Source organism: Mobula hypostoma, chromosome 5, assembly GCF_963921235.1.
Source record: "Mobula hypostoma chromosome 5, sMobHyp1.1, whole genome shotgun sequence".
Lineage (NCBI taxonomy): Eukaryota > Metazoa > Chordata > Chondrichthyes > Myliobatiformes > Myliobatidae > Mobula > Mobula hypostoma.
In genome coordinates, this window is record NC_086101.1 from 121,306,369 (window position 1) to 121,331,751 (window position 25,383).

General features: G+C 43.7%; 1 protein-coding gene across 2 annotated transcripts in view; it reads right to left on the bottom strand.

Annotated features, from left to right (window-relative positions):
- Positions 1-1,650: 1,650 nt before the first annotated feature.
- LOC134346287 (RNA exonuclease 1 homolog) overlaps positions 1,651-25,383 on the bottom strand; it is a 71,196-nt gene continuing 47,463 nt past the window's right edge. The window contains exons 11-15 of one of the 2 annotated variants that reach the window (XM_063047635.1): positions 20,116-20,223; positions 18,220-18,335; positions 7,491-7,629; positions 6,348-6,468; positions 1,651-2,786 (exon numbers count right to left, since the gene is read on the bottom strand). In XM_063047635.1, the coding sequence (XP_062903705.1) occupies positions 2,695-2,786; positions 6,348-6,468; positions 7,491-7,629; positions 18,220-18,335; positions 20,116-20,223 (576 nt within the window). In that variant the 3' untranslated portion in view covers positions 1,651-2,694. The remainder of the gene's footprint in view (positions 2,787-6,347; positions 6,469-7,490; positions 7,630-18,219; positions 18,336-20,115; positions 20,224-25,383) is intronic. The other variant, XM_063047636.1, reaches the window with a different exon arrangement.

Consider the following 25,383-nt stretch of genomic DNA (forward strand, 5'->3'; position numbering starts at 1 on the left):
GAATACAAGTGCAAGAAAGTAATGCTAAAGCTTTATGAGGCATTAGTCAGACCACACTTGGAGTACTTGGGCCCCTCATCCAAAGAAAAAGGTGCTGGCATTGGAGAGGGTCCAGAGGAGGTTTGTGAGAATGATTCCAGGAATGAAAGGATTAATGTATGAGGACTGTTTGATAGCTCTGGGCCTGTACTCACTGAAGGTTAGAAGAATGAGGAGAGATCTCATTGAAACCTATCAATTATCGAAAGGCCTAGAGTGAGTGGATGCGGAAAGAATGTGTCCTATCATGGGCGAGTGTAGGGTCAGAGGGCACAGCCTCAGGATAGAGGGAAGTCCATTTAAAATAGAAATGAGGAGGAATTTCTTCACCCAGAGATTGGTGAATCTGTGGAATTCATTGCCATGGATTGATGTGGAGACCAAGACAAAGTATTTTATACTGGAGGTTGATAGGTTCTTGATTAGTCAGGGCATCATAGTTTACGGGAAGAAGGCAGGAGAATGGGATTGAGAGGGATAATAATTCAGCCATAATGGAACGGTGGAGAGATTCTATGGCCAAATTCTGTTCCTATGCCTTATGGTCTTTATTCGCTGAAGCACAAGACAATGTGGGGAGATTTGACAGAGGTATACAAAATTATGAGTAGTGTAGATAGCCTGCTTGAATTTACCCTAATTCCCATTGAGATTGGGCAAGACTAGATCTAGAGGACATTGGTGCAGGGTCAAAAATGAAATGTTTAAGGAGAACCTGAAGGGGACTTTCTTCCAAGGGTGGTGAGAGTGTGGAACAAGCTACCAATGGATGTTGTAGATGCCGGTTCAATTTTAACATTTAAGAGAAGTTTAGACAAGTACAGTACAGAAATGGGAAAGGTATAGTGGGCTAAGTTCCCAGGAGCAGTTTGATGGACTGGGCAACATGAACTAGATGGACTAAAGGGCATGTTTATGAGCAGTAGTACTCTACAAGCCTATAAATGATGAAAATGAAAGTTCCTCCCTCTTAATACATCATTTACATATCTATCTTTCACAGTGAAGACAGAGGCAAAGCAAATTTTCTTTAATTCCCCTATATTATCTTCTGAAGATAAAGTTACTTTAACTGTCTTCGTTAAAATATATGCTAATTTTCTCCATTTATAATATTCTTAGTCATCCATTACTGTTTCCTGAAAACTTTCCACCTCCGACCAATCACTAATCCTTACCATTCACATCTTCTCTTTCTTTCAGACGATCCTCACCTGCTCATAGAACCTTCCCTTGTCTCGACAGAAAATTATGAACAATTAAACCTCTGAGCTTAATCTGCCAGTTTACCTACAAGTCTATTTTCTCAGTTCACTCTAGCTTAGTGACCCCCTACCATTATAATTGACTGAGTTTACGACCATAGTTTCAGATCTTAATTTTCTCTATAACCTCAAATTCATCTACATTATGATCATTCTTTGTAGGGACTCTTTACTACGAAATTATTAATTAAATCTCTCATGATGCAATACTAGACCCTAGTCTGCTCCCCAGTTGGTTGCTCAATGTATTATTCTAAGAAACCTTCCTTTACACTTCAGTGAATACTGAACTCTGCAAGGCCATACTTACATATTTAATTTGTCCCATTCACATAATAATTAAAATTGCAAGGCTTATTGTAGCACCTTTTACAATCAAATTTACACTTGCTTTAATGAAAAAATTATAACACCTGTTTAATAAAAACAGTTCCAATAAATGTGACAGAATACCAAAATAAAAGCTCTGGAAAGCAGGACATCAAATCTTTGTTAATTGCAGGATCTTATTATAGAAATGCTTCCTGCACTTTTCACATGTAGGTCACTGTAGAATATCCTGTCTTTCCTCATAGATCTTAAAGTACAACAGCAATTTACTGATAACATATTGGTTATTTTGGCAAGCCTGTGAGCATACTTGGGTGCTCAGTTCATATCAGGCAAATAATAGAGAGAACTATTATCAACCATATCTAGAACTATCCTGGATATGTGCTGATTTGCTTTAATAGCTGAATAGAAGTATTTTTGCATTTTATGACCATCATTTTGCCTCTGTTTTGCTGCACATTCTATCAAGAATACATCAAAAACAGTTTTGCTTTCCTAGCTGTGGATCACACTCTGGTTTTATGGAATACCAACTGAAGTTTATTGATTGCACTAGAAGTGATTGAACATAATCTTGTCATACTTCTACACAAAACAGAAAAATCTCTCATCTTTCAACATTTAAAGTAACAGTCAAAATACTTTTACTATTGTGGTCTCATGTCGACCACTGAACACAATAATTAATTTAATTCTTCGCTTGCATCACAACACAGGTCAGCAATTACTGGACTAAATAAGCCACATGTAATCCAACCCCCTTATTCCTTCAAGGGGAAAATGTGTTTTAAGTGCCAAGGTGTGCATTAACACTTGTATTCTCCTTCTAACATTTGATACTGTTAACACAAATATGCAATGGCAAATACAACCAGTGGCTAAAGCAGTAACAGAGTTGAACTTTTGCCAGGAATATAAGCAGAGTACAACCACAAAAGGCAAAAAACAAGCACTGACAGGAAGATTCAACTTCAACAAGAAAATTCACTAGGGATTGCCCATTTTAAATGGATCCAGAATTATTGTTCCATCTGAATACTGCCTCTTTCGAGTGGTCTCATCGCTTCCTGCTTTTGGCATCCTCCTTCACTTTACACAGCACGAGCTCCATGCATGCACGCCCTTTCTCAATAGATCCAGACCCTTGTGCTGGCATAAGAAACAAACTCACATTAGTTGCCAATTCATGCCTGCAGTATTTCATACCATTAATGCATTAGCAGCAGGTACAGTCATAGACAAATAAAGCATGGAAACTGGGCCTTCAGTCCACAGTTGTGCCAACCTTTGAACCTACTCTTTCCTCCTAATAACTCTCCATTTTTCTACAGTCCATGTACCTGTTCAAGTTTCTTAAATGCCCCTAATCTATCTGCCTACCACCTCCTGCATGCACCACTCCCTGCATAAAGAATTTAACTCTGACATCTCTCCCCATATACTTTCTTCCAACCTCCTTACAATTATGCCCCTTTGTATTAGCCATTTCCACCCTGGAAGAAAGTCTCGGCTATCCAGTCAATCTATGCCACATATAATCCTGTACATCTCTATCAAGTCAGCTCCCATCCTCTTGCACCAAAGAGGAAAACTTTAGCTCGCTCAACCCACTCTCATAAGACATGTTTTCTAATCCAGACAACATCCTGGTAAATCTGCTCTGCATCCTTTCCAAAACTCCTACATCCTCCATATATACGAGGCACAGGAACGGAACACGATATTCCAAGCATGGCCTAACCAGGGGTTTAATATAGCTGCAAAATTACCTTGAGGCTTTTGAAGTCAATCCCCTGCCCACCCCCCCGTGAATTAAATAATTAAATGTATAACTAAACTAATCCCTCTTCATATCCTGCCATTCTCTGCACATTCATACACCTAATGAAAAGGCTCTTAAACACCTCTACATTGTATTTGCCTCCACTATCACCTCTGCAGTGTAAACCAGACACAAGCAGCTCTACATTAAAAAATCTACCAGTTCTCTGCTTTGAACATTGCCCCTCTCACCTTAAATGCTTGTGCTCTAGTATTAGATGCTTTGAACTTGGAAAAACATTACCAGCACTAGTTACTCCATTGGTGCCTCTCAGCCTTGTAAGCTTCTACCAGGTCTCCCCTCAGACTGCTGCAGCAGAGAAAATGGCAGAGTCCAACCGTTCCTTGTAGCACTGGGGGCTTATCCATCTTCTATTTAGGTTTTTTTTTATGCTTTATATTTCTCAAGCAGTCCCTTAACAGGAAGGCTACAGTGCAAACTCTGAAGATATTTTATCAACACACACAAACAGCTGGAAGAACTCAAAAGTCAGACAATATCTATGGAGAGGAATAAAAGTCAAAGTTTCAGACTGAGACCCTTTATCATGACTGGAAAGGAAGGGGGCAGAAGACAGAAGGTAGGGGGAGGAGAAAGAGTACAAGCTGGCACATGATAGATGAGGCCAGGTGAGGGAGAGAGTGGATGGGTAGGAAATAAGAAGCTGGGAGGTAATAGGTGAAAGAGATAAAAGGCTGAAGAAGCAGTCTGACTGTAGAGATCAAGAGCTGAAGAAGGATTCTGATCAGAAAGGATGGAGGACCATGGAAGAAAGGGTAGGAGGGGTCCAAGGGGAGGTGATAAACAGTTTGAGGAGAAGAGAAGGGGTAACAGAGGAGCCAGAATGGGAGTTGAAAAGCAGAAAATGGGGAAGGGAGTAGTAATTACTGAAGGTCAGAGAAATTGATGTTCATGCCATGATAAACCTGATAGCATGAACACAGATTTCTCTAATCTCTGTAATTAGTCCCCCTTCCATTTATCATTTTGACTCCCCTCTGATACAGTATGCATCCCTGGATGCCAAACTCCCACCTGTGACCTTTCAGCTACGACTCAGCGATGCTAACAATGTCATACCTACAAATTTCTAACTGCTCTACAAGACCTACCTTTTTTTGTATACACCATGCATTCAAATATAACACATTCAGTCCTGTATTCACCACCCTTTTCAATTTTGTCTCCATATTACCAAGATAAATTCTTATTCCTTTCTAAACATTTTGGCGTAATTAATCCTGGCAATCTCTGAAAACACTCTGCACTCTCCTTCCCTTTTACTTTCACAAACTGTTGAGCCTCACCCCCCAACTCACAGCTTTAGTTATGTGATTATTCAGGACCTGGTCCCAGCACAGTTCAGGTGGGGCCCATCCCATCATTTGGATAGACAGTCTGACTAGGAGTCAGCATGAATTTGTGAATGGGAAATCACACACTCTGATGTGTGGTCATGCACCTTGGTAGAAGAAATAAAGGTGTAGTCCACTTTCTAAATGGGGGGAAAATTTTAAAAATAAGAATCAGAGGTGCAAAGGGACTTGGGAGTTCTTGTGCAGGATTCCCTAAAGGTTAACTGACAGGCTGAGTCAGTGGTAGAAGCAGCAAATGTAATGTTAGCATTTATTTTAAAGAGAACTAGAATAAAAAAGCAAGGATATAATATTGACACTTTCTAAGACATTGGTCAGACTGCACTGGAAGTATTGTGAGCAGTTTTGGGCCCCTTATCCAAGTAAGGATGTTCTGGCATTGGTGAGGGTCCAGGAGGTTCACAAGAGTGATTCTGGGAATGGAAGGGTGAACAAATGAGAAATGCTTCATAGTACTGTGCCTGTACTAGCTGGAAGTTGGAGGGGGGGGGATGAAATCTGATTGAAACCTATTATTAAAAAGCCTAGATACAGTAGATATGAAGAGGATGTTTCCCATGATGAGGGAGTCTAGGACAAGTGGGAACAGGCTCAGAATAGAGGGATGCCCATTTAGAACAGAGATGAGGAGGAATTTCTTTAGCCAGAGGGTGGAAAATCTGTGGAATTCATTGCCACAGATTGCTGTGAAGGCTCAGTCATTGGGTATATTTAAAGCAGAGGCTGATAGGTTCTTGATTAGTCAGGATATCAAAAAAGGGAGAAGGCAGGAAAATGTGGTCAAGAAGGATAACAAGTCAGCCATGATGGAATGGTGGAGCAGAGTCAATAGGCTGAACAGACTAATTCTTCTCCTATATTATGGTCTCATCAGTAGTGAGTATAGGAGCTGAGACATGACGTTACAGTTGTATATGTTGTTGGTTAGGCCACACTGTTACAGAAAGACATGGGTAAGCTGCAAAGAGTGTACAAAAGGTTTACAAGGATGTTTGTGAGGGCCGGGTGAAAGGTAGAGGTTGGCCAGGCATGCTCTTTATTCATTAGAATGTAGGTGAATGAGCAATGACCTTACAGAAATGTTTGAAATTATGAGAGGCATAGATAAGGTGTGCAGTAACACCCCCCCCCCCACCACAAGGTAGGGGAGACCAAAACTATGGGGCATAGTCATGGGGTGAGAGGAAAAGATTTATAAAGGGAGTCAAAGGGCAACTTCAAGCAGATGGTGGTGAGTATATGGAATGAGCTGCCAAAGGATACAGTTGAGGCAGGAACAATAGTATTATGTTACAGAGGAAGATGGGCCATAGCTTCATTTCAACTGCCTGTGTTAGGCCCATATCCTGAGTGGCCCCGTGGTCAGCATGAGTTTGTTGGGCTGAAGGGCCTGTATCCATGCTGTACTTCTCTACGAATCTGCTCCCATTATACCAACAGTTGAATAAATCACTTTTCCATCTGTATTGTCCAACAGAAACATTCCACACCATTTCTAATCAAATTACTTACTGATACTTGTATCAAAATGTTGAAGACACTCTGTCACTGAATTCTTCAATGGATGTTTCTGCGGCAGGCTTAGGTGATATGGAAAAATAAACATTATGTCGATAACAACGTTGTGTATAAGCTGCAAATAGAGGAATGTCATGAGAAAGAACAGTCTGCATTCTCTCATTAAATGGATAAAGACATTTCGTTTTATCAAAAGTTAATTTCCAGGAAGGGGAAAATGACTACATTTGGCCAGTATCAGGGGATCGATTCATCTGGGGAAAGTGTATGTGGCTCCATCAATCTCAATCTCCATATTTCCTTCTGGTGTTAAGTGTTAAGAGCCAAATCTATACTGGTTCTGAGCATTCTCATTCCTCCATTATTTCTTCCTGTAACCTACTCTCTCCACTGCACACCAAGGGCAATTTACAGTGTTTCGATTAACCTGTCCTGCTCGGTTTCTGTAGATGCCACAAGCAAGCTCATCAATGCCTCTACTTCCTTGGGAGGCCAAAGAAATTTGACATGGTGGCATGCAGTATGGGTAGCACAACACTTTACAGTACCAACGATCTGGGTTCATTTCCTGCCCGTCTGTAAGGAGTTTGTATGTTCTCTCCGTGACCACATGGGATTCCGCTGGGTGCTTTGGTTTCCACCCACAGTCCAAAGATGTACCCATTGGTAGGTTAATTGGTCATTGTAAATTGTCCCATGATTAGGGCAGGGCTAAATCAGGGGTAGCTGAGCAGCATGGCTCGAAGCACCAGAAGGGCCCACTCTGCTTTGTATCTCAATACCATCGACCCTCACCCATTTATCAATGCACCATAGAAAGCGTCCATCTGGTTGCATCACAGCTTGGTAAGGCAACTGCCCTGCTCTGACAAGAAACTTAGGAGTTTCACAGCTCAACACATCAGGAACCTCCCCCTCCACTGCCTCAGAAAGGAGCCAACATAATCAAAGACCCAGTGAAACCTGGACATTCTCTCCATTCCCTGTTCTCATTTCTGTAAATTGGGATTCACAGAATTTCAGAAAGCTATTCAGATTCAAAGTTAAACAAAAGTCTAAAATGATTATGAAAGAGCACTGTGTACAAAAAAAGTTCTTTGATTTTGCTTTAGTGTAAGAACTAGAAAGATGCCTTACCTTGAGTGCAAGCAAGTCTTTGTCCAAGCTATAACCGATTAAAATAGCATCAGCACTGAGGATTCTTAGTAATGTTCTCTGAACATCACCAAGGGTTGTTTTTGCGTTCATTAAATCCTCTTGGGATACTCCAGAAAACCTACAAAATGACGTTAAGAAAAAGAATTCACATCTTGGATAGGATAGTAAAAACAGATGCAGGAAATACTGATCAGGACAGGCAGCATTTGTGGAGAGATACAAAGCGAATCTTTCAATTGGGGTGGCATGTAGCATAGTGGTTAGCACAATGTTTTACGGTACCAGCAACCTGGGTTCATTTCTTGCTGTGGTCTGTAAGGAGTTTGTATGTTCTCCCTGTGACTGCGTCAGTTTCCACCAAGATTCCCAAGTAGTACAGGTTGGTATGTTAATTAATCATTGTGAATTGTCTCGTGATGAGGCCAAGGTCAAATCAGGGGCTGCTCAATGCTATATCTCAATAAATAAACTACAGCAACTTTTCATCAGAAATTCAAATTTATAAAAGGATCACTAACCTGAAACACCATCCCTTTTTTTCCTCCGTAAATATGCTGTCTGACCTGCCAAGCATTTCTAGCATAGAATTGGAGGATTACAGAACAGAAACAGGATTTTTAGCCCATCTAGCAAATGATAAGCTGTTATTCTGTCTCATCCCAGTGAGTTGCAGCTGGACCATAACCATCCATACCCCTCTCATACATGTACTTGAAACATTTCAGAGAAATTTGTTTAAGCAATCCTGTATTCTCCAATTCCACAAACGCCCCATCCAATGAGTTAAGATCCCCCCTCAGGTCATCTAAAATGTCACCTTTCACCCTTAACCTATGACCTCTAGTTCTAGTCTCACCCAAACTTTGTGGGGGGGGGGGGAGCCTCCTTGCATTTACCTCATCTTTTCCCCCTTAATTTTATACACCTCTTAAATCTCCCCTCATTCTTCCACACTCCAGGGAAAGAAGTCTTAACCTATTCAAACCTTCCCAATAACTCAGGACTCAAAAGACTGCACATGAAGTGATTAGTGGAATGAACTGCATAAACCTCAATGCAAGGAGTATTGTAGAAAAAGCAGATGTGCTCAGGGCATGGATCAACTCATGGAATTATAATATTGCAGAAAATAGTGAGAGTTGATTTAGAAGGGGCAGGACTGACAACTCAATATTCTGGGATCAGCTGTTTTAGACAGGACAGAGCAGGAGGGATTAAAGGGCGAGTGGTGGCATTACTAGTCAGGGAAAATGTCACATCAGTGCTCAGTCAGGACAGATGGGTATGACCATGTTAACAGAGCTATACTATTGACCATCCAACAGTTCACAGGATTTAGAGGAACAAATTTAGAGAGATCACAGACTATTGTAAGAAACGCATGGTTACAGTAGGTGATTTTAACTTTCCAAATATTGACTGGGACTTCCATACTGTAAAAGGACTAGATGAGATAGAGTTTGTCAAACGAGTTCAGGCAAGTTTCCTTAGAGTCATAGAGAAGTACAGCACAGAAACAGAAACAGACCTTTTGGCCCATCTAGTCTATGCCACAACCACTTAAACTACTTATACTCCCATTGCCCTGCACCAGGACCATAGCCCTCCATAACTCTACTATTCATGTGCCTTTCCAAACTTCTCTTAAACGTTGAAATTGAGCTTGCTTGCACCACTTGTGCAGGCAGCTCAGTACACACTCTCACAACCCTCTGAGTGAAGAAGTTTCCTCTTAAACTTGCCTTTGTAGTCCCATTCAACCTCAGTGAAAAACGCCTGCTTGCATATACCCCATCTCCACCTCCACCCCCCCCACCCCCCCCATAATTTTGCATACCGCTATCAAATCTCCTCAGTCTTCTACACCTATTCAATCTTTCCTTATAACTCAGGTCCTTCAGACCCAGCAACATCCTTGTAAATTTTCTCTGTACTCTTACAAGTTCTGGGAAAGATTGGCCTCATCCACAGGCTGAGACTCAAGATTCAAGAAAGGCCAATGTTGACGGTATCAAAAGAGATCTGGCAAGTGTGCATTAGGACAGGCTGTTTTCTGACAAAGGTGTACTTGGTAAGTGGGAGGCCAAAAGTGAAATTTTCAGAGTGCAAAGCTTGCAGGTCCCTGTTAGAATAAAAGGCAAAGATAAGAGGTTCAGAGAAGCTTGATTTAAAAGATATTGAGGCCCTGGTTAAGAAAGAGCACAGTAGGTATAGGCAGGTAGGAACAAATGAGGTACTTGAGCAGTACAAGAAATGCAACAGAACATTTAAAAAAGAAATCAGGAGAGCGAAAAGAAGGCATTAGGTTGGCCTAGCAGACAAGATGAAGGAGAGTCCCTAGAGATTCTACAGATATGTTAAGAGCAAAAGCAGAGCAAAGGACAAAATTGGTCCTCTGGAAGATCAGAATGGCAATCTATGCGTGGAGCCAAGAGAGATGTGGGAGATCTTAAATGGAATTTTTACATCTGTACTTACTCAGGAGGCGGACACAGGCGCGATAGAAGCAGCAGCGAGGCCATGGACACTGTACAGATTACAGAGAGGTGGTGTTTGCTGCTTTGAGGTAAATCAGAGTGGATAAATCCCCAAGGCCTGAAAAGGTGCTTCCTCAGACACTGTGGGAGGCTAATGCAGAAATTGCAAGGGCCCTAGCAGAGATATTTACACCATCTTTAGTGATTGGTGTGGTATTGGAGGATTAGAGGATAGCAAATGTTGTTCTGCTGTTTAAGAAAGGTTCTAAAAATAAACCAGAAAATTATAGGCCAGTGAACCTGACATCAGTAGTGGGAAAGTTATTGGAAGGTATTCCAGGGGAGCAGATCTGAGTATCTGGTTAGGCAGGGACTCTTTGGGGATAGTCTGTATGGCTCTGTCCATGGTAGGTCACGTCTAACCAATCATACAGAGTCTTCAAGGAAGTTACCAGGAAAGTTGATGAAGGGAAGGCATTGGATGCTGTCTAGGTAGAATTTAGCAAGACATTTGACAAACTCCCACATGGGAGGTTTGTCAGGAAGGTTCAGTCGCTTGGGTGTTTAAGATGAGGTAGTAAATTGGATTAGACATTGGCTTTGTGGGACAAGCCAGAGAGTGGTAGTAGATGGCTGTCTCTGATTGGAGGCCTGTGACTAGAGGACTGCCACAGGGATTGGTGCTGGGTCTGTCATTGTTTGTCATCTATATCGACAATGTGGTTAATTGGATCAGCAAAATTGCAGATGACACCAAGATTAGGGGTGTAGTGGACAGCGAGGAAAAATATCAGAGCTTGCAGTGGAATCTGGACCAGCTGGGGGGGGAAAAAAACAGGCTGAAAAATGGCAGATGGAATTTAACGCAGACAAGTCTTTGCACTTCAGCAGGACCAACCAGGGTAGGTCTTACACGGTGAACAGAGGGGCAATGAGGAGTGTTGCAGAACAAAGGGATCTGGGAATAATTCATCGGACATGATGGCACAGTTAGACAGGGTCATAAAGAAAACTTCTGGCACATCAGCCTTCATATATCAAAGTACGAGTACGGGAGATGGGATGTTATGTTGAAGTTGTACAAGACATTGGTGAGGCCTAATTTAGAATATTGTGTGCAGTTTTTGTCACCTACCTACAGGGAAGATGTATACAAGGTTGAAAGAGTACAGAGAAAATTTAAAAGGATGTTGCCAGGACTGGAGGACATGAGTATAAGGGAAGATTGAATAGGTTAGGACATCATTCCTTGGAACATTGAAGATTGAGGGGAGATTTCATGGAGGTATATAAAATTACGAGGGGGATAGATAATGGAAAAAAGCCTGTTTGTATTTACCCTGAGGCTGGATGGAACTACAACTAAAGGTCATGGATTAAGGTGAAAGGTGAAATGTTTAAGGGGAGCATGAAGGGGAATATCTTCACTCAGAGGGTCGTGAGAATGTGGAATGAACTGCCAGCACAAATGGCGCATACGAGTTCGATTTCAACATTTAAGAGAAGTTTGGATAGGTGGATGGGAGGGGTGTGGAGAGCTACAGTCCAGGTGCATGTCGATGGGATGAGGCAGCTAAATGGTTCAGCATCGAGTGGATGGGGCGAAAGGCTATACTCCTGTGATTCAAGGCTTTACTTTATCTGTGCTGTACTTTTCTGACTCCATCAGCAACAGCCTGGTAAATTTTCTCTGTGCTCTTTCAATCTTATTGGTATCTTTCCTGTAGGTAAGAGACCAGACCTGTACACAATAATTTAAATTCGGCCTCCCCGATCTCTTATACAACTTCAACATAGCATCCCAATTACAGTAGTTAATTCTCTGATTAATAAATACTGATGTCCCAAAAGCTCTCTTTATGACCCTATCAGAAACAGTACTTTAAGGAATTATGGACATGTATTCCCAGATACCGTTATTCTACCATACTCCTCAATGCCCTGCTGTTCACTGTGTATGTCCAACCCCAGTTTGGCATCCCACAGTGCAAGGCCTCACACTTGGCTGTATTAAATTCCATCTGCATGCAGATAATATCTACCGTCTTTTCTTCAACTTTCGCGGTAACCTTCTTGAAAAAAATGGTTAGACAGAACCTACCATGTCATCTGTAATCAGGCCCTAGCTTTCAAAATACTTGTCTATCCTGTCACTTAGAATACCTTCCAAAAGTTTACCCACTACTGAATCAGGCTCACTAGCCTACAATTTCTCAGTCAATCTGAGCCTTTGAGCAACCAATCAATATGAGCTATCCTTCAGTTCCAGCACTTCACCCATGGTCAAGGAAGTTTTAAATACATCTGCCAGGGCCCCTGTAATTTCCACACCAATCTTCCACAAGGTCCAAGGAAACACCATGTCAGGCCTGGGGACATATCCACCCTCATTTGCCTCAAGACAGCAAGCATCACCTCTTCTGTAATATGGATATGGTCCGGGATCTCACTATTCCGGTAAATTGAAGGGATTAAAGGCAAATAAATCACCAGGGCCAGATGGTCTGCATCCCAGAGTGCTTAAGGAAGTAGCCCAAGAAATAGTGGATGCTTTAGTGATAATTTTTCAAAACTCTTGAGATTCTGGATTAGTTCCTGAGGACTGGAGGGTGGCTAATGTAACCCCGCTTTTTAAAAAAGGAGGAAGAGAGAAACCAGGGAATTATAGACCGGTTAGCCTGACTTCGGTGGTGGGGAAAATGCTAGAGTCAGTTATCAAAGATGTGATAACAGCATATTTGGAAAGCAGTGAAATTATCAGACAAAGTCAGCATGGATTTGTGAAAGGAAAATCATGTCTGACGAATCTCACAGAAATTTTTTGAGGATGTAATTAGTAGAGTGGATAGGGGAGTGTGGATGTGATATATTTGGATTTTCAAAAGGCTTTTGACAAGGTCCCACACAGGAGGTTAGTGTGCTAACTTACAGCACACGGTATTGGGGGTATGGCATTGATGTGGATAGAGAATTGGTTGGCAGACAGGAAGCAAAGAGTGGGAATAAACGGGACCTTTTCAGAATGGCAGGCACTGGTTAGTGGGGTACCGCAAGGCTCAGTGCTGGGACCCCAGTTGTTTACAATATATATTAATGGCTTAGACAAGGGAATTAAATGCAGCATCTCCAAGTTTGCGGATGACACGAAGCTGGGCGGCAGTGTTAGCTGTGGGGAAGATGCTAAGAAGATGCAGGGTGACTTGGATAGGTTAGGTAAGTGGGCAAATTCCTGGCAGATGCAATTTAATGTGGATAAATGTCATGTTATCCACTTTGGTGGCAAAAACAGGAAAACAGATTATTATCTGAATGGTGGCCGATTAGGAAAAGGGGAGGTGCAATGAGACCTGGGTGTCATTATACACCAGTCATTGAAAGTGGGCATGCAGGTACAGCAGGTGGTAAAAAAGGCAAATGGTATGCTGGCATTCATAGCAAGAGGATTCGAGTACAGGAGCAGGGAGGTTCTACTGCAGTTGTACAAGGCCTTGGTGAGACCACACCTGGAATATTGTATGCAGTTTTGGTCCCCTAATCTGAGGAAATACATTCTTGCCATAGAGGGAGTACAAAGAAGGTTCACCAGATTGATTCCTGGGATGGCAAGATTTTCACATGATGAAAGACTGGATCGACTAGGCTTATACTCGCTGGAATTTAGAAGATTGAGGGGGGGATCTTATTGAAACGTATAAAATTCTAAAGGGATTGGACAGGCCAGATGTAGGAAAATTGTTCCCGATGTTGGGGAAGTTCAGAATGAGGGGTCACAGTTTAATGATTAAGGGGAAGCCTTTTAGGACTGAGATGAGGAAAAACTTCTTCACACAGAGAGTGGTGAATCTGTGGAATTCTCTGCCACAGGAAACAGTTGAGGCCAGTTCATTGGCTATATTTAAGAGGGAGTTAGATATGGCCCTCGTGGCTAAAGGGATCAGTGGGTATGGAGAGAAGGCAGGTACAGGGTTCTGAGTTGGATGATCAGCAATGATCATACTGAATGGTGGTGAAGGCTCGAAGGGCCGAATGGCCTATTCCTGCACCTATTTTCTATGTTTCTATATTTTTGCCTCAGTTCTATAGACTTTAGCAAATACTGATGCAAAAAAATAAATCCACTCAAGATATTCCCCCATCTCTTTGGCTTCATGATAGATTACCATGCTGATCTTCAAATGGATCAATGTTGTCCTTTTCTATCCTTTGCTCTGAAAAGCCCTTGGGATGCTCCTTCACCTTAGTTGCCAGAGCAACCACAAGCCGCCTTTTAACCCTACCGACTTTCCCTTGATTTCCTGTTTTCTTGAATTTCGTGTACTCAAATGCCTCATTTATTCCTTACTGCCTATAGCTGCTATGCACCTACTTCTTAACCAGGGCCTCAATATCCCTCAAAAACTAAAGTTCCGTAAATCTGTAAACCTTGCCATTTATTCTAACAGGAACATACAAACTCTGCCCTTTCAATATTTAACATTTTAAAGCCTCACACTTTCCAAGCATCCTGTTGCCACAGAACAACCCATCTCTGCCAGATTCTTTCTCATACCATCAAAACTGGCCTTCCTCCAATTTAGGACTTCAACCTAAGGACCAGCCTATCCTTCTGATCCATTAGAAAACTGTCTCCAACACCATCATTGACTTTATCAATTCTGGAGAATTCCCATCCGCTGCCACCAAACCTTTACCCAGTGCTGCTTGCTTCTACCCCCTACCCAAGATCCACAAACCTGACCGACTCTCAGGGTAAGCCCATTATCTCCACCCACTTATGCCCCACTGAACTCTTGTCCTCAATTCCATGATTCCATTCTATCTCCCTTGGCTCAGTTCCTTCTCGCGTACATCTGTGACACATCGCATGCTCTCAGTCTCAACAACTTTCAATTCCCTGGCCCTGACCACCTCTTTTTCCCGCCATGGATGTCCAGTCCCTATACACTTCTATACCCCATCAAGAAGGCCTTAAAGCTCCCAGATTCTTTCTCAACAAAAGAACCAACCCGTGCCCCTCCACCACCACCACCCTCCATCTGGCAGAACTGCTCCTTACCCTCAACAATCTCTCTTTCGGCTCCTCCTACCTTCCCCAAACTCAAGGGGTAACCATGAGCACCTGCATGGACCCCAGCTATGCCTGCCTTTTTGTTGGCTATATAGAACAGTCCATTCTCAAAGCTATCCCCAGTAAGTTAGTCCTGACGAAGGGTCTCGGCCTGAAACGTCGACTGCGCCTCTTCCTATAGATGCTGCTTGGCCTGCTGCGTTCACCAGCAACTTTGATGTATGTTCCCAGTAATGTTCCCCAACTCTTCCTCTGCTACATTGATCACTGCATTGGTGCTGCTTCCTGCACCTATGCTGAGCTCGTCAATTTCATCAACTTTGTCTACAACTTTCATTCTGCCCTTAAATTCACTTGGTCCATTTCTGACAACTCTCTCCCCTTTCTCAATCTGTCTCTATCTCTGAGAGAAACTGTCCACAGACATCTTTTATAAACCTGCCAATTCCTACAGTATCTTGACCATCTATCTTCCTACCTGGTCTCTTGTAAAAATGCTATTCTCTTTTCTGTTCCTTTGTCTCCACTGCATCTGTTCCCAGGACAAGGTTTCCCTTTCCCAGGACATCAAAGTTCCTGGAAAGAAAAGAATTTCCTTTTCTCCACCATTGATGCTGCCCTTACCCACATCTCCTCCATTTCCCGACATCCATGCTCATCCCATCTTCCCACAAACTTAACAGCAATAGAGTTCCTCTTGTCCTTACCTACCACCCCATAAGCCTCCACATCCAACACATCACTCTCCGCAATCTCCACCATTGCCAAAGAAATCCTACCACTAAGCATATCTTTACCCCCCCATTCTGATTTCCTCAGTGATCGCTCCCTCCACGATTCCCTTAGCCATTCATCCCTCTCCAGTTATTCCTGTAAGCAGCCAAAGTGCTACACTTGCCCATTCATCTCTTCCAACACCTCCATTCAGGACCCCAAATAGTCCCTCCCAAATATTCCATAGCTGGGACCGCCATGAATTGGATTAAGAAAACTTTCCTTAATACATCTGAAACTTTATCCCATCCAGTCCTTCTTTAAAAAAAAAAGGGTCCCAGTCAATATGTGGAAAGTTAAAATTACTTACTATCACAACTTTATAATTCTTGCAACTGTTTACTATCACTCTACAAATTTGCTCCTTAATCTCACTAAGTACCGGGTGGTCTAAAATTTAATCCCACTAATGTGGTCATCTCTTTCTTATTCCTCATTTCCACCCCATATTAGTTCAGTAGACAAGCCCGCCAATCTGTCCTCTGAGCACTCTTGTGACATTTTCCTCTGACAAATGCCACCCCTCCCCCTTTAATCTCTCATATCCAAAACAACAGAACCCTGAAACATCACGCTGCTTGCCCTGCACCTCCTACAACCAAGTCTCATTAATGGCTACAATATCATAATTGTATGTGCTGATCCATGCTCCAAGCTTATTTGCCTTCCCTATAATACTTCTGCATTGAAATAGACATACCAGAGAACATTAGTCCCACCATGCTTAACCTTTCGGTTCCTGTCTTTGTACGTAGCCTAAAAAACACATTTCCCCATAAGCCTACTGAACTAGCTGTCTTACTGTCTTTGCACTCTGGTTCATATCCCTCTGCAACTATTTTAATACCACCCCTCCTACCCCCCCCCCACCCCCCAGCAACACAATATCCAGCATTCATGCAAGAATATTAGCTTCCAGCCACTTCGGGTGCACACTGTCCTATTTGCATAGGTCCCACCTTCCCTGGAGAAAAGCTTACAGATCCAAAAATCTGAAGCCCCTCCCCCACCCCCCGTGTACCATGTACCACATTATAAACTGTATTATCTTCCGAGCTCATGAGCATATGGCACAGGTAGCAATCCTGAGATCAGCACTCTGGAGGTCCTGTCCTTTAACTGAGCATCCAACTCCCTGAACTCACTCTGCATGACATCACACCCTCCCAGCCTATGTCATGGGTCATGATCTCTGGGTCCTCGTCCTCTCACTTGAGAATGCTATGGACTCCGATGTCCCTAACCATGGGAGGCAACATACCATCTTGTTCTCATCCATAGGATCTCCTGTCTGTTCCCTTAACCAATGAGTTCCCTTAACCAATGAATCTCCTATCACTGGAGAGGAATAAAGTCAACATTTCAGGCCAAGACCCTTTATCAAGACAGGAAAGAAGGGGGAAGAAGCCAGAACAAGATGTTGTAGGGAGGGGAAGGAGTACAAGCTAGGAGGTGATAGGTGAAGGGGAAGATAGGTAGGTTGGGAAGGGAGGATGGAGTGAGAAGCTGGGAGTGATTGATGGAAAAGGTAAAGGGCGGACAAAGGAACCTCAGAAGAGAGAGGACCATGGGAAAAGGGGGAGGTACCAGAGGAGGGTGATAGCCAGATGAGAAGGCTAAGAGGGAAGCCAAAATTGGGAATGGAAAAGGAGAATAAGGGGACTAGGTAGTGGGGGAGAAATTACTACTTGGAGAAATCTGTGTTCATGACATCTGGCTAAAGGCTACCCAAACGGAATACATGATGCTGCTCCTCTAAGCGGAGAGTGGCCTCATCATGGCAGCAACAACCATGGACTAACACATCAGAATAGGAATAGGGAGTGGGATTAAAATGGTTGGTCACCAGGAAATCCTCCTCGGTGCACACAGAGTGAAGGTGCTTAGCATTTGGGGTCTGCAAGCATCTGCAGCTGGATGCAATTCTTGAAAGTGTAGTCAACTGGCAGTCTCCTTGTCATCCCACATTCCGTAAGAGGAGCAGTCCACTGACCCGACTGTCCTTCCTTCTGCTCTAACTCTGCAACAAAAACCTGACTAAAACTTACCTTGGCCTCCACCTCTTCTCACTGAAGCCACCAGTCAAAGCCTTATCTCCCCACTCCAACACTGGCCACTCCACTTAAACTTAACTTCTTACTGGGCCTTGCCGTGCCTAATTACTCAAAGATCTCAAGCTCTGCTTAAAGTTCTGACAGGCCTCATTTGCTTTATGAATCTTGCACTCATTCACCAGAATGGCTCGTACAATCTCAAACTCTGCTGAAACTTCATAACCACACATCTGATATTTGCAGATTTCCACTAGCTGTTGTTCTTTGCTTTTGGATGATAGCTCAATTTTAAGCCATTAAACCAGGAACATATGTAAATGGTGAGCAATACTTACTTTGTGTTGTAATCAATTACTTCATTCTTTGGTTTAACTAACTCATCATAAACCACTTCAAGATCAGCGTTGATCACACTGACACGAGCCAGTTCAGCTCCTTGTTTTGTGTAGCACTGTAAGAGAAAGGTTGGTACACACACACACTATTATGAGAATCAAGGGACATGTTGATCGTGCCAAGGTAAATGAATGGCCATGACCTTTTTGACCAGCACAGCAAGTTGAAGGGCATCAAATGTTTTCTTCTGTTTCAATTTCTTATGTTCCTTTTGATGTAAATACCCCAACAGGGCACATACCTGAGCCAGCAGATGCCTTTCAGGTAAATGTCCGTCATAGATGTCATTCAGGTACGGGGAGGTCTAGATACTGGAATGACATTCAAGTCCAAGCACAAAGTTGCACTGGAGCAAGGTACTATTACACAGAATTCAGAACATTCAAGTATGCCTTTTAGAATAAATGGTTTATACTAGTTCAAAGTAAATTTATTATCAAAGTACATATATGTCACCACATACGACACTGAGATTTATATTCTTGTGGGCAAAATCAGTAAATCAATAATAAAATCAATGAAAGACTGCACCAACTTGGGGATTCAACTGGTGTGAAAAAGACAAACTGCGCAAATACATAAAGAAACAAAAATAAATAATAATAATAAGTATTGAGAACATGAGATGAAGAATCCTTGAAAGTGAGTGCATAGATTGCAGGAATATTTCAATGATGGGACAAGTGAAGATGAGTTGGTTCAAGACCCTAATAACTGTTTCTTAACCTAATGGTGGTGGGTCTTGAGGCTCCTATACCTTCTTCCTGATGGGAAAAGCAAGAAGAGAGCTTGTCCTGGGTGGGCGAGGACCCTGATGATGAAAGCTGCTACTCTGGGGCAACACCACGTAGATGTGCTCAATAAACACAAAATAATCTGCAGATGCTGTGATCAAAGCAACACTTTCAGTACCTTCGATGAACTCAGCAGGCCGGGCAGCATCAGTTAGAAACGATGAGTCAACATTTCGGGCCTGAACCCTTCATCAGGACTGAAGAATGAAAGATGGGGAAGGATTTGAAGAATGCTTGTAGCTTCAGTTGAAAGACCAGTAATTTGAAAGACAAAGGGTTGGGAGAGGGGAAGCACTGACATCATAGCCCTGAAAACAATGGGTAGAAGAAAAAGGAGGCAGAACCATGAGGGAGCTAGGGGAGGGGGTAGAGTGAAATAGGGATAGAGGAAGGGAGGGGGAGGGAATTACCGGAGGTTGGAGAATTCTATGTTCATACCAAGGGGCTAGAGACTACCTAGACAGTATGAGGTGTTGCTCCTCCAACCCGAGTTTAGCCTCACCATGGCAGTAGAGGAGGCCATGTATGGACATATCTGAATGGGAATGGGAAGCAGAGTTGAAGTGCGTGGCTACCGGGAGATCCTGTCTGTTGTGGCGGACGGAGTGGAGATGCTCAACGAAGCGGTCCCCCAATCTGCATCGAGTTTCACCGATGTAGAGGAGGCCGCACCGGGAGCACCGGATGCAATAGATGACCCCAACAGACTCACAAGTGAAGTGTTGTCTCACCTGGAAGGACTGTTTGGGGCCCTGAATGGTTGCAAGAGATAAGGTGTAGGGACAGGTGTAGCACTTACACTTACAGGGATAAGTCCCGGGTGGGAGATCAGTGGGCATGGATGTGCGGATAAGGGCGTCACGGAGGGACGGATCCCTGCGGAAAGCGGAGAGGGGTGGAGAGGGAAAGATGTGCTTAGTGGTGGGGTCCTGTTGAATCCTAGTGGATCAGAGCATGTTGACAGCATGGTTTAGACAGATAAAACACATGATTAAAGTATTTCCCCGCCCCCCCCCCGAGACCTACATTGCATTTACTTACTACTTCTGAGTTTACTGCATATATGCCAGGATTCCCATCAAGAGGCAGTAGCTTAAGATAAGTCTTCACAAATCCATCAAGATTCTCTTTTTGATTGTAGACATGCAACTAAAAGACATAACCAGTATTAAGTACCCAACATTCAAGGAGAATTTCACAAAAACAGAACATCACATCCCAGAATCTCAAAATTGCTGGATCAGAGTGAACCAAGGTTAACCTTTCATTAACCAGCCATCATGGAAACTACAAGCTTATGTTGACCCACTATTCATTAACAATGCACAAGGTACCAGAAATCCAGATAACGGAGCTATACAATGGAGGAGGAGCCTTTTCAGTCCTCCTTACCCATGATGCCCATCTGTGGCAAGTAATACTATTTGAAATAAAATAGAGCTTTGACCAGTGACCAATCCAGGCATCAGAAGTTTGAGACGAGGGGATTTCCCTCGGGTCCACTGCCCGAGTAGAAATGGGCAGCAACAGGTCGCGGCAGTCATAATAGAGCTTTGGTCAGTGACCAATCCACGTTTGGGATTGATTAGCAAGAGCATATTAAAGGAAGGCAGGGATAAGTGCAGCAGCCATCATCAGAGTGGTGATCTTGAGGCTTCAGCTCTTCAAGGCTTCAGTCAGAGTAATCAAAGAAAAGCTCTAGGTTTTTTTTTTCCCCTTCCCTTCTTTATATCTGCTCAGCTAGGGCAGTAGAGATGCCAGTCAGGATAGTGGAATGCTCCTCTTGCAGGACATGGGAAGGCAGTGTCCCTAACTACAACTGCAAGAATTGCATCCAGCTGCAGCTTCTAACAAACCACGTTAAGGATGAACTCCGAAGCACTCGGGAGGTTGAGAGGGTGATAGGTAGGACATTATAGAGAGATAGTTACACCCAAAGTGCAGGGCACAGGAAACTGGATGACAGTCAGGCAGGGGAAGGGGTAAAGTACCTCAATGGCCATCCCCGTCAACAACAGATATACCACTTTTTGATACTGTTGGTGGAGTGGGGGTCCTAACCTTACAGAGGAAAGTCACAGTGGTCAGGTCTCTGGCACTGAGTCTGGCTCTGACTCAGAAGGGAAGGGAAGGGGGGAAAGAGGCACTCTGTGATGATAAGGAATTTGTAAGTTAGGGGATTAGACAGAAGGTTCTGTGGGCAAGAACGAGATTCCTGGATGGTATGTTGCCTCCTGGGTGCTGGGTCTGCGACATCTCTGATTGAGTCCTCAGCATTCTGAAGTGGGAGCATGAACAGTCACAGATCATGGTCCACATAGGTATCAATAACATGGGTAGGACAAGACAGGAGGTTCATTGGGAGGTCAGGGAGTTAGGTGCTAGGTTAAAGGGCAGGACCTCCATGGTTGTGATCGCAGGATTACTACCTGTGCCATGTGCTAGTGTGGCCCGAAACTAGGAAGATTATACAGTTTAACACGTGACTCTCTTCCAGGGAAGGTGGTTCCTGTACAGAAGGGACAGTTTGCACCTAATCTGGAGGGAGACCAGTATCCTAGCAGAAAGGTTTGCTAATGCTGCACAGTGGGGTTTAAACTAGAGTTGTAGGAGGATGGGAACCAGAGTGCCTGAACAGTTAGTAGAGAGGGTGTGGAGGCAGACCTTAAACAAAGTCATTAATCAAAAGGTTCAGCATGATGCGACCAATGTCCTGAGCAGTGTATATTTTAATGCAAGTAGTATTGTAGGAAAGGCAGATGAGCACAGAGGGTTTATCAACACCTGGAATTATGAAGTTGTAGCTGTTAGTGAGACTTGGTTGTGGGGGGGGGGGCGGGGTACTGGCAGCACTATACTCTGTGGTTCCATTGTTTTAAACATGACAGAGTAGGAGAGGTAGGAGAGATTATAGCAGGACGGGTGGCATTACTGGTCAGGAGAAATGGCATGGCAGTGCTCCATCAGGGCAGACTGGTGAGGTGTTATGGGTGGAACTGAGAAATAAGAAAGGCATGATCATGTTAATGGGGCTATATTACAGCCCACCCATCAATCCTAGGGATTTAGAGGAACAAAGAGATTGCAGACTATTGCAAGAAACAGAAGGTTGTTATGATAGGTGATTTAAACTTCTCACAAATTGACTGGAAATCCCAAACTGTAAAATGGGATAGACTTTGTCTTATGTGTTCAGGAAAGTTTCCTTCATCAGGACATAGAAGTCCTAATGAGAGAGTGTGCGATACCGATCTGCTATTAGGGATACGAGACAAGACATGTGACAGACGTTCATGTGGAACACTTTTGCATCCACTGACCACAACATCATTAGTTTCAAATTAAACATGCAAAGAGATAGGTCTGATCGCAGGGTTGAGATGCTGAGAGAGAAGCCAATTTTGATGGTATCAGAAATGATCTGGCAAGTGTGGATTGGAACAGGCTGTTTTCTGGCAAAGCTGTACTTGGAAATTGGGAGGCCTTCAAAAATGTAATTTTGAGAATACAAAGCTTGCTTGTGCCTGTCAGAATAAAAGGTAAAGACAACAAGAGTAAGGAAGTGTTAAGCAAAAAAAAGAGGTGCCTAGCAGGTATAGGTAAGTAGGAACCATGAGGTTCTTATGGAACACAAGGAAGACAAGAGAACACTTAAGAAAATCAGGAAGACTTTAAAAAAAAAAGTGCATGAAGTTGCTGCTCTAGCAGACAAGGTGAAGGAGAATTCCAAGGGATTCGACAGATATGTTAAGAGCAAAAGGATTGCAAGAGACAAAGTTGGTCCTCTGGAAGATCAGAATGGTAATCTAAGTGTGGAGCTGAAAGAGATGGGAGAGATCTTAAGCAATTTGTATTTATTTGGGAGACAGATACAGAGAGTATAGAAGTGAGGCAATTTCATGGAAACAACAGGAATTCTGCAGATGCTGGAAATTCAAGCAACACACATCAAAGTTGCTGGTGAACGCAGCAGGCCAGGCAGCATCTCTAGGAAGAGGTACAGTTGACGTTTCAGGCCGAGACCCTTCGTCAGGACTAACTGAAGGAAGAGTTAGTAAGAGATTTGAAAGTGGGAGGGGGTGGGGGAGATCCAAAATGATAGGAGAAGACAGGAGGGGGAGGGATGGAGCCAAGAGCTGGACAGGCGATTGACAAAAGGAGATACAAGAGGATCATGGGACAGGAGGCCCAGGAAGAAAGACAGTGGGGGGGGGGAACCCAGAGGATGGGCAAAGGGTATAGTCAGAGGGACAGAGGGAGAAAAAGGAGAGTGAGAGAAAGAATGTGTGTATAAAAATGAATAACGGATGGGGTACGAGGGGGAGGTGGGGCATTAGCAAAAGTTAGAGAAGTCAATGTTCATGCCATCAGGTTGGAGGCTACCCAGACGGAATATAAGGTGTTGCTCCTCCAACCTGAGTGTGGCTTCATCTTTACAGTAGAGGAGGCCGTGGATAGACATGTCAGAATGGGAATGGGACGTGGAATTAAAATGTGTGGCCACTGGGAGATCCTGCTTTCTCTGGCAGACAGAGCGTATGTGTTCAGCGAAACGACCTCCCAGTCTGCGTCAGGTCTCACCAATATACAGAAGGCCATATCGGGAGCACCAGACGCAGTATATCACCCCAGCCAACTCACAGGTGAAGTGTCGCCTCACCTGGAAGGACTGTCTGGGACCCTAAATGGTGGTAAGGGAGGAAGTGTAAGGGCATATGTAGCACTTGTTCCACTTACAAGGATAAGTGCCAGGAGGGAGATCAGTGGGGAGGGATGGGGGGGGGAACGAATGGACAAGGGAGTCGCATAGGGAGTGATTCCTGCGGAAAGCAGAGGTGGGGGGAAGGAAAGATGTGCTTAGTGGTGGGATCCCGTTGGAGGTGGTGGAAGTTACGGAGAATAATATGTTGGACCCAAAGGCTGGTGGGGTGGTAGGTGAGGACCAGGGGAACCCTATTCCTAGTGGGGTGGCGGGAGGATGGAGTGAGAGCAGATGTGCGTGAAATGGGGGAGATGCATTTGAGAGCAGAGTTGATGGTGGAGGAAGGGAAGCCCCTTTCTTTAAAAAAAGGACATCTCCCTCGTCCTGGAATGAAAAGCCTCATCCTGAGAGCAGATGCGGTGGAGACGGAGGAATTGCAAGAAAGGGATGGCAATTTTGCAAGAGACAGAGTGAGAAGAGGAATAGTCCAGATATCTGTGAGAGTCAGTAGGCTTATAGTAGACATCAATGGATAAGCTGTCTCCAGAGATAGAGACAGAAAGATCTAGAAAGGGGAGGGAGGTGTCGGAAATGGACCAGGTAAACTTGAGGGCAGGGCGAAAGTTGGAGGCAAAGTTAATAAAGTCAATGAGCTCAGCATACATGCAGGATGCAGTGCCAATGCAGTCGTCGATGTAGCGAAGGAAAAGTGGGGGACAGATACTAGAATAGGCACAGAACATAGATTGTTCCACAAGGCCAACAAAAAGGCAGGCACAGCTAGGACCCATATGGGTGCCCATAGCTACACCTTTAGTTTGGAGGAAGTGGGAGGAGCCAAAGGAGAAATTATTAAGAGTAAGGACTAATTCCGCCAGATGGAGCAGAGTGATGGTAGAGGGGAACTGATTAGGTCTGGAACCAAAAATAAGCGGAGAGCTTTGAGACCTTCCTGATGGGGGATGGAAGTATATAGGGGCTGGACATCCATGGTGAAAATAAAGCGGTGGGGGCCAGGGAACTTAAAATCATCGAAAAGTTTAAGAGTGTGAGAAGTGTCACGAACATAGGTAGGAAGGGATTGAACAAGGGGGGATAAAACCGTGTTGAGGTATGCAGAAACGAGTTCGGTGGGGCAGGAACTTTTGATTTCCAGTATCTGCAAATTTTCTTTTGTTTGTCATCAACTTCATGGACCCTGTGCAGATTACAGAGAAGGAAGTGTTTGCTACCCTGAGGCAAATCAGGGTTGATAAATCCCCAGGGCCTGACAAGGTGTTCTCGCGGACCCTACGGAAGGCAAGTGCAGAAACTGCCCAGGTCCTAGCAGAAAGATTTAAAATATCCTTAATGACAAGAGGTACCAGAGGATTGGAAGATACCAGGAAATTATTGGCTGGTGAGTCTGACATCAGTTGTGGGAAAGTTATTGGAAGGTATTCTAAGGAACCGGACACACAAGTGTTTGGATAGATAAGGACTGATTAAGGATAGTCAACATGGCTTTGTGCGTGGTAGGTCATGTCTAACCATTCTTAGAGTTTTTCAAGGGAGTTACCAGCAAAGTGGCTGAAGGTAAGGCAGTGGATCTTGTCTATATGGACTTT